The 10,456-nt window shown below is 41.5% G+C and overlaps 2 protein-coding genes across 2 annotated transcripts in view; both read left to right on the forward strand.

Moving 5' to 3' along the window:
- Positions 1-1,031: 1,031 nt before the first annotated feature.
- LOC106314139 lies at positions 1,032-2,465 on the forward strand. Its single transcript, XM_013752074.1, has one exon. It carries the CDS (start codon positions 1,032-1,034, stop codon positions 2,463-2,465), a length of 1,434 nt encoding a protein of 477 aa, XP_013607528.1.
- Positions 2,466-7,021: 4,556 nt separating this feature from the next.
- LOC106318939 (receptor-like protein 12) overlaps positions 7,022-10,456 on the forward strand; it is an 11,633-nt gene continuing 8,198 nt past the window's right edge. The window contains exon 1 of the mRNA XM_013757113.1: positions 7,022-7,286. Within this exon, the coding sequence (XP_013612567.1) occupies positions 7,097-7,286 (190 nt within the window). The 5' untranslated portion in view covers positions 7,022-7,096. The remainder of the gene's footprint in view (positions 7,287-10,456) is intronic.

Below are 10,456 nucleotides of genomic sequence, written 5' to 3' on the forward strand. Positions count from 1 at the left end.
AATTATATATAAACATTTAAATATATAAGTAGCTTAAAAAATATATTATAATTATGTAAAAATATATATAAACATGAAAATTAATATCCGCACGGTTGTGCGGGTCCAAATCTAGTGTATTTTATACTTTAACATTATTGTTTTGCAGAGATTCTTTTTTCAGCCAGAAGGTTTAAGATGTTGGCGTGATGGTGTGCGGGCCAGCCAAGCCAAGAAATATGAGGCTTGAGGTGCAAGAATGTTCATCTGGTGTCGCTAAACAAACCTTCACTTTTTCAATTGGTGATCGATTCCATGTTTTAATATTTATTTTCGTTTTTCAACTTATTCAAATATCTAATAGTGAATCCAATTTTTCGTCCGTGCACATGTTCCACAACAGAGTTCTAATAGAAAACTTTAGAATTTAAAACATATAACTTAAACAGAATCAAAGTAGAGCGACATTAAGAAAACTTTAGAAGAAGACCCAAATATCAAAAGAGACTAAAACATATCACATTCGCTTACAAGCACATGGCTATGTTACTTATTATAAACTGAAACGTAAACTTTTCTTACCATATGTTTGATAAACATGATTATTACTTGGTGCGGACACTAGGACTTGGAGTAGCGTAAACGAGCATCTCATCATCATGCTCAAACTCAGCCATGTCCGTTTCAGGTAGTGTCACCCATGCCTCTACCCCTTCACCGTCCTTTGCATCCATTAACACAACCTGAGTCTTGTCAACGGAACCTGGGGCAACTGTTAGCGTTAGCATTGGTTTGGTACGGTTGAGCTCGGTCTGGTTCGACTAGAGGAGCAAGCTGTGTTGGAGTCAAGATAAGATCGTATAATAGTTGTTGTAGAATATACCTATAGATTCTGATAACTAAGGATCTATTGTTGAGATCTCTTGTGATGTATATAATGTTGTTGTACGTAATGAATACAACAACACATTCACAACACCTTCTTCCTAAGTTTACATGGTATCAGAGCCATTCTAGATCCAGTTGAAGAACGTGTTGAAAATACTTAACTCATGTCTAAAGATCTCGCAGTCGCGAGTGTCACTGGTGACAACAAAATGTTTTCACCTTACTATCTGGCGCCGTCAGATAATCCTGGTGTCTCCATCTCTCCAGTCTTGTTGACAGGAGAGAATTATGCCGAATGGTCGTCGGAATTGGAGAATGCGTTGTGTGCTAAGCGCAAGGCAGGATTCATCAACGGTACTCTTAAGTTGCCTAATGAGGCGGAGAAGCCAACTGAAGCAGAGATGTGGAAGACTGTGAATTCCATGATTGTAGGATGGATCAGAGCTTCCATCTCAGCCACGATCAGGTCAACCGTAACGTTCACACCAGATGCGTATAAGATGTGGTGTGATCTGAAGAAGAGGTTCTCGGTGGGGAACGCGGTTCGAGTGCATCAACTGAGAGCAGAGTTGGCGGCTTGTAAACAAGATGGTTCCAGCGTTATGGACTATTTTGGCCGTCTTGTACTGAAGTGGGAGGAACTTGTACGTTACAAGCCAATTCCACAGTGTACCTGCGGAGCCTCGGAGAAGTTTGTTGCTGAGTATGAAGAAGAGAAAGTGCACACCTTCCTGATGGGACTAGATGACGCTTGTTTTGGTAATGTATGTACCAACATTATCGGGATGGATCCTCTGCCTGATCTGAACTCGGTGTATCAGCTGGTGGTGAGAGAAGAGAGACGCATTCTCACCTCCAGAGGTGAACCAAAACAGGATGCAGTCGGGTTCCTATCCAAGACAGACGGAGGTTCCAGCGACAACGCGTCAATGAGTGGTCTGATCGCAGCAGTTGCTCGCAGTCAGGGTAGCTCACTGGTTTGTAGTCATTGCGGGAGGTCTGGACAAGACAAGAAGGACTGCTGGCAGATTGTCGGATTTCCGGAGTGGTGGACAGAGCGAAATCAGAACAGTGAGCGTGGTGGACGTAACAAAGGCAGAGGCAGAGGACGGGGTCAGGTGAGAGCTAATGCAGCTCAAACTTCGACCAAAGTTGGTGGTTCGGGATTCACCAATGAACAATGGGCCTCTCTAACTGCTCTTCTGGAACAACAGAAAACAACACCAATTCCCGACAAGTTGAACGGTAAGCAGCTGACTGGTGAGGTGATCCTAGACACTGGGGCATCTCACCATATGACTGGTGACCTTTCTCTACTTACTGAGACCGTGAATATTGTGAACTGCTCTGTGAGCTTTGCAGATGGTAGTCAAGTTTTCGCGTCAAAGAGTGGTTCTCTTAGACTTTCAGACAAGATTACTTTGTTACACGTTATGTTTGTGCCAAACCTGAACTGCACACTGTTATCGGTTGCCAAGCTACTTAAACAAACCGGATGTCTAGCTGTATTTACTGATACTCTATGTGTGTTGCAGGACCGTTTTACGAGGACCCTGATTGGAGCCGGTGAAGAACGGGATGGCGTTTATGTTTATTGAGATGTTACTATGGCACGAGGACACAGAATCAAGTCTACTGAAGACAAGACGCTGTGGCATCGGAGATTAGGACATCCTGCTTTTGGCCTAGTCGAACCAGACCGAGCTCAACCGTACCAAACCAATGCTAACGCTGTGGCATCGGAGATTAGGACATCCTGCTTTTGGTGTTTTAGGACATTTACCTTTTGTTTCTGGTGTTTTAGACAATAAGGAAAAATTTGGTGGTTGTGACATTTGTTTTAAATCCAAACAAACTCGAGGGGTGTTTTCCGAGAGTTCTAATAAAGCTTCAGTACCATTTGAGTTAATACATGTTGATCTGTGGGGTCCCTATCGTAAACAATCCTCCTGCGGTGCAGTGTACTTTCTGACGATTGTTGATGACTTCTCGAGGGCTGTGTGGATACACTTGTTACTTGAGAAAACTGAGGTCAAGACAGTTCTACCAAACTTCTGCAAGCTGGTTCAGAGGCAGTTTGGTCGCCAGGTACAGACAGTAAGGAGTGACAATGGTACCAAATTTATTTGCTTGTCCAAGTACTTTGTGGAAAATGGAATCATACATCAGACGTCGTGTGTAGCCACTCCACAGCAAAACGGTCGGGTTGAGCGGAAGCACTGTCATATTCTCAACGTCGCGAGATCGTTGATGTTTCAAGCAAACCTCCCCGTCAAATTCTGGGGAGAGTGTGTGCTTGTCGCAGCTCATGTCATTAACAGAACACCCTCGAGCCTGCTGCATGGGAAGACACCGTACGAATGCTTGTACGGCAATGCACCAAATTATACCGACATCAAAGTATTCGCTTGCCTGTGCTTCGCACACAAGATGTCTCGCGATAAAGATAAGTTCAAGGAGAGAAGCCGGAGGTGTATCATGGTGGGATATCCTTACGGGAAGAAAGGATGGAAACTATACGATCTGGAGAGTCAAGAGTTCTTTGTGTCTCGAGATGTAGTGTTTCAAGAAGACATGTTTCCGTATCAAGAGAAGACGATTGAGCCGGTTAACAGTGATGATCTTCCTGTCTCTCAAGACTTGGAAGTGTTCCAGGAGGTTCCACTGATTGAGGAGTTGCCTGTGGGGAGCACTGTTCCAGTAGTTGAAGCTAGTGAGACTGTCGTAGTGTCAACCGCTGAACCGGACGTAGCAGAACAGGTCACTGAAACAAAGAGTTCTGAAACAGAGGGAAAGTCGTCCGTAGCAGAGCCTGTCGAAGTGGAGCAATTGTTGGGAAGAGGACAGCGAGTCTCACAACCTTCAGTCAAACTCAAGGACTATGTGACCTACAACTCACAGTGTCTCATTGATAAACATAACGCCACTCCAGTCTCACCTGCATTAACTCCATCAAGGTCCTCCAATTCGGTTCAAGGTAATACATCTTACCCACTCTCTGCATATGTTACTGACACTGTGTTTTCAGAGAAACATCAAGTGTTTCTTGCAGTCATAACCGAGGGAAAAGAACCAAAGAGCTTTAAAGAAGCTATGTTGGATCCTAACTTTAAGGAAGCCATGTCAGTAGAGGTGGAGGCACTTGAGGAACAGGGAACGTGGGACGTAACAGCACTACCTAGAGGAAAGAAAGCGTTAATGTGTATGTGGATCTACAAGTACAAATACAATGCTGATGGGAGCATTGAGAGGCCAAAGGCTCGTCTGGTTGTTTGCGGGAACAGGCAAGTAGAAGGAGAAGACTACGATGAGACTTTCGCTCCTGTAGCCAAGTTAACTACGGTACGAACCCTCCTGGAAGTGGCTGCAGCCAAGAATTGGGAAGTACATCAGATGGACGTACACAATGCTTTCCTCCATGGGGATCTGAAAGAAGAAGTGTACATGCAGATGCCTCCCGGTTTTCAAGCAAGTGCGCCGGGTATGGTCTGTAGGCTAAGAAAATCTTTATACGGTCTGAAGCAAGCATCGAGGTGCTGGTTCGCAAAGCTGACAACTGCGTTGAAGAAGTTTGGCTTTGTACAATCCTACTCTGACTATTCATTGTTCACATACATCAAGGGAGAAAAATCGCTGCGAGTACTCATTTATGTTGACGATCTGATTCTAACTGGTAATGACGCAACCATGATGAGCAAGTTCAAGGTATATCTGAATGAATGTTTCAAGATGAAAGACCTAGGGAGAGCTAAATACTTTCTGGGAATTGAAATCGCAAGGGGACCTGAAGGAATGTTCCTATCTCAGAGGAAATACGCATTGGACATTGTAGCAGAAGCATGGATGCTTGGGTGCAAACCTGTCTCGACTCCTATGGAACAGAATCACAAGCTGTTGTCTGTTGCTGGACCGTTCTACAAGAATCCAACACGGTTCAGGCGTTTTGTGGGAAAGCTCGTGTATCTGTCCATTACGAGACCGGAGCTGAGCTATGCGATTCATGTACTGTCGCAGGTTATGCATAAGCCAAGGGAAGCGCACTGGGATGCTGTCGTGAGAGTGATGAGATACTTGAAGGGGTGTCCAGGGCAAGGGATCATGCTGAATGCTCTGAGTGATCTCCGTCTCCGCATATTCTGTGACGCAGACTGGGCGGCTTGTCCTAATACAAGGTGATCGCTGTCATCGTTCATCACTCTGCTCGGGAACTCTCCAATTTCCTGGAAAACTAAGAAACAAGACACAGTGTCACATTCATCGGCTGAGGCAGAGTACAGATCCATGGCTGCAGCACTACGTGAGCTCAAGTGGCTGAAGAGGCTTCTGCGCGACATGGGTGTACAACACAAGGTACCTATGGAGATGTTCTGTGATAGCAAGTCAGCTCTATACATCGCAAACAATCCTGTGTTTCATGAGCGGACTAAACACATTGAGTCCGACTGTCATAGTGTTCGAGATGCAATACAGGACCGGTTAATTGTGACACGGCATGTGCGAACTACAGAGCAGCTAGCAGACATCATGACCAAGGCGCTGGGTGCTCCTGCGTTTAATTACTTGTTATCCAAGTTAGGTGTTCGTAACCTACATTCACCTACTTGAGGGGGAGTGTTAGCGTTAGCATTGGTTTGGTACGGTTGAGCTCGGTCTGGTTCGACTAGAGGAGCAAGCTTTGTTGGAGTCAAGATAAGATCGTATAATAGTTGTTGTAGAATATACATATAGATTCTGATAACTAAGGATCTATTGTTGAGATCTCTTGTGATGTATATAATCTTGTTGTACGTAATGAATACAACAACACATTCACAACACCTTCTTCCTAAGTTTACAGCAACCCAAACCGGAAACCCCCAGCTAGATACAGCATATGTCTCTGCCTCAGGACTTACCTCACACAAAAGGCTCAGCATGGCGCTTGCTTACGATTCTCTCTTTGGCCTCATCGCTATTTGTATTCGAGTCTTCTGAACCCTTTGTGATCAGTTCATTGAGTTCCTTCGCAGCTAAGAAACAGCTCACAAAGTACGATCCACAACTCAGAATGATTCAGCGAGTAACAAAATCAAGAAAACGAAGGCGATTCACGATAGGAGTTCAATCAAATCGAGAAGTAAACGGATACATAGATCGAAAGCGAGCTGGCGAACCGATATGCTCATTCTTCAAACGATTTGACCAAGTAGACGATCGAGAATCAATGGTGGAAGCTAAGTATTTGCTCTGATACATATTAAGAAAGTTCTAATACAGATGAAAAATACTTTCTCAATTCATCAATGTACGTACAATGTCTGTATTTTTTACATATGGTTTCGTAAAATGAAGCTAAACCAATATTAACCAATGGTTAAGCAAAAGGAAACCTAATAACCTAAGTGTAATCTAATTTAACCGGGTATGGGTATTGTAATAGAAAGAAATCGCAATATACTTTCTGCTTAATGAAGTTTCCATGATAAATACTCAACCGGAAAAAGTTGTTAACAAGACAAGATTTTTTGAAAAGTGAAAAAGTGAAACTGAGAAATGCCTAACACAATGTGAAAAACTCTGGAACGAAAAATTGGAGTTTTGAGGTTATAAAAAAATTAATAATAATTGGAGTTTTTATTTTATTTTTGAAAAAAGGCTTTCATATTTTAATTGCAGTGCTGAAAATAAAGTTACAAGACTATGAATTTTGACATCATAGAGATCAAAGTCAAGCTTGGGAAAGAAAGATGATTGACAAAATTATATGAGCTAGAGAATTAAAGCAAAAAACCCTGAGCATCTGAAGAAATTGAGACAGGGATAATAATAATTGGAGTTTGAGGATGACTTTTGCAAAGGTTTATCCTTTCACATGCTTAAACTAGAATCATTGACTTTTGCGAGGACCTTTTTGATCACCAAGACTTGATTTCTCATTGTCAAAATAAATGCAATGTGCTGACTCGTTCTCATTGTCTACCACATGATCCGATAACTGATTAACTGCACACCCATCTGACGCGTACGTTTCTTTCTTATCGTCGCTTTGGTCTGGGTCCACAAAAACAGTTGTTCACATGTTCTCTCATTTAATTAAATTATCTTTGAAAAAGTCCATAGGAAGACTTGACCTGGTCCAGCTCTTTACAGAAAAATGTTCTTTTATTATAAAAAGTGCGCAAGCTGGACATGTCCATCACATACCATTCAAGTCAAAACATCATCTGTGTTTCCAAATTGTGGAGAGCTGATGATTCCAAGCAAATTTTATTGTTTTGGTGGTATAGTTACCATGTTTTTCTTCTTTTTCCTCCACCCCTTACCAAACACATTTGCTTCTCCTACACGTTCCTTGTGCCGCCACGACCAAAGAGATGCACTTTGGGAGTTGAAAGAGGAGTTCCCGAATCATGCCAACGATGACGAACGTGTAACAACACTTTCATGGAACAAAAGCGTGGACTGCTGTTCTTGGTCGGGTGTCACATGTGATGCTGTACTGGGACAGGTGATATCACTAGAACTCCAATCTTATTCTAGTGTCAACACGTCTCTGAAAGCTAGCAGTGGCCTTTTTAAACTCCAGCATCTAAGTGACCTAGACCTTTCACATTGCAGTCTCAGTGGAGAGATACCTTCCTCCATTGGAAATCTGTCTCACCTTACATATCTTGATCTTTCTTTTAATCAATTCGTAGGTGAAATTCCAATTTCAGTCGGTGACCTAAACCAACTAAGGTACTTGAGTCTTTATAGTAATGATCTAAGAGGTAATATCCCTAGTTCATTTGCCAACTTAACGAAGCTTTCAGATCTGAACCTAAAATCAAATCAATTCACTGGTGGGGCATTAATATTAGCCAATTTAACCAGCCTGTCCGAGTTAAACCTCTCTTACAACAACTTCAATTCCTCTATTTCTGTGGACCTAAGTGGACTCCACAACTTGGAGCGATTCATAGGAAATGACAACTCATTTTTTGGACCTTTTCCCTCATCCCTGCTCATGATTTCTTCATTAGGAATGATTGCCTTAGATCGAAACCAATTCGAGGGACCTTTAGATTTAGGGAATATGTCTTCATCGTCAAATCTTGGTTCGTTAGATGTTAGCTACAACAAGTTTAGTGGGCTAATCCCACCATCTATATCGAAATTACACAGTCTTGCAGTTTTAGATCTTAGTCATAACAATTTCAAAGGAATAGTCCCTAGATCTATATCTAGTTTAGTCAACCTCACTTCCCTTGACCTTTCCTATAATAAGTTGGAAGGTCAAATTCCATCTCTTTTGTGGAGATCGTCTATGTTGTCATCTTTGGATCTTTCTCATAACCTGTTCAGCAGCTTCAACAAATCAGTAGAAGTTGTTGATGGAGCATCATTAAGAGAGTTACGTCTTGGTTCAAATTCACTCCAAGGACCATTTCCCCAATGGCTCTGCAAGCTAAAAGATTTATGGGCCTTAGATCTTTCCAACAACCATTTCACCGGTACCATTCCTCAATGTTTGAAGAACTCCACTTCTCTGTCAGAGTTAAGGCTGCGAAACAATAGTTTAAGTGGATTTCTACCAGATATATTCACCAATCTCACTGACCTAAGATCACTTGATGTCAGCCACAACAATTTTGTGGGAAAGCTTCCAACATCCTTGATCAACTGCACGTACATGGAGTTTCTGAGTGTGAAAGGAAACAAGATCAATGACACCTTTCCGTTTTGGTTGGGCTCTTTGCAAATATTAAAGATACTTGTGCTTGGATCAAACGCATTCCACGGACCAGTCTATAACCCGACAACCTATTTGGGGTTCCCAAGTCTGCGGATCATCAACATAGCCAACAATAACTTCGTTGGGTCATTGCCACAAGACTATTTCACCAACTGGACTCAAATGTACATGGTGTGGAGTAATGAAGATTCACCAGAATCGGAGTACATGGGGGATGATTCCCTTATATATGAAGATTCGATTGATTTGGTGTACAAAGGAGTGGAAACGGATTTCAAGCGCATCTTTCAAGCCTTCAAAGTCATTGATTTCTCTCGAAACCGGTTTTCTGGACATATCCCTGGATCCATTGGTCTACTGAGCGAGTTGCGTTTTCTCAACCTGTCAGGAAATGTATTCACAGGCAACATCCCACCATCCTTGTCGAATATTACAAAGCTTGAAGCACTAGACTTATCGCGTAATAACTTGTCTGGTGAAATTCCTCAAGGTCTCGGGAAGCTCTCGTTTCTGTCGTACATTAACTTCTCCCACAACCACCTACAAGGATTGGTGCCACAGAGCACACAGTTTCAAAGTCAAAACTGTTCTTCATTCATGGGTAACTGTGGACTATATGGACTCGAGAAAATATGTAAAGAAAACCATGTCAATGTCCCCGTTCTTACATCGCAGCCACTTCAGGAATCTTTGTCGGATTCGAAAGAGCCAGTACTGAACTGGATAGTAGCCGCAATAGCATATGGACCTGGTGTGTTTTGTGGATTAGTCCTCGGACTTATATTCACTTCATACAAACATGAGTGGTTCATAGCTCTTTAATTCTATCTCTCACGATTCTACAAGTTTGTACTCTGGTAAAAAGTTTGTCATTGTAATTTTATATTGGTAATTTTCTGATAAATGTTGTTAGTGTTTCGTAATGTTCTCAGTTCTCAGCATTTTGTAATGTAGTTCGTCTATGTGATTATATTTTTAATTGTTTTGATTTATATTGTAATATATCATTTTATCTTTCAGCCAGTGCTTAATATGCTCATTATTTTTAGCTAAAATATTTAAGTTAGATGAAATCAATATTTTCATATCCATTTTGGACATGCGGTTTCACAAATAAATTTGGTGACTCGTATATAAGAGGGTTTGGATATAATGAAAAACTTTTAAGTAAAATTCTGTTAAGATCTAAAACAATCGTTATCAAACCGTGATATGGTTAACGAGTTACTCTCTGTGTTAAATGCAAAGAAGGCAAAGCTCAGAGCACTAAGGGACAAAGAAGATTCAGGGAGAGAAATTGAAGAGGTAACGTCGGCATAAAAGGTAAAAGCTCTGAGAGTGGAAGAAGCGACAATGAACAGAGTGAGGAAGAGGCCTCAAAGAAGCCAACAACAAGCAGCCAAGCCCAAGGCCGGAAGAGAGCTGCAAGCTGCAAACAAGCAGCAAAGCCCAAGGCCCCTGTGATTGTTTGTCATATATTCCATTTGCAATAGTTAGGACAAGAAAAATATTTGAGTGAAATATTGCATGTGAAAGTTAAGGTAACATGCCCGCCCAATACAGAAAAAGGAAGAAATTTCAAGGCCCTTCAGATCATCAAGACTTGATTTGTCATTGTGAAAGTAAACTCAATGTGCTGACTCCTCAACCACATGATCGTGTCTTGTCGTCGCTTTTGTATATTTGTACTTAAGTTTTAATAGTATACTAGATTTTGATCCGCGCTTAGGAAGCGCGGGTTTAATTTTAGAATTGAATTATTATTATTTTAAATGAATTTTTATAAGATAATGTAGATTCACATAAACAATATTGGCATTTATTGTTTAATTCAATAGACATAAAATTATTATATATATATATATATATATATAT

This window comes from Brassica oleracea, chromosome C9 (assembly GCF_000695525.1).
Source record: "Brassica oleracea var. oleracea cultivar TO1000 chromosome C9, BOL, whole genome shotgun sequence".
Lineage (NCBI taxonomy): Eukaryota > Viridiplantae > Streptophyta > Magnoliopsida > Brassicales > Brassicaceae > Brassica > Brassica oleracea.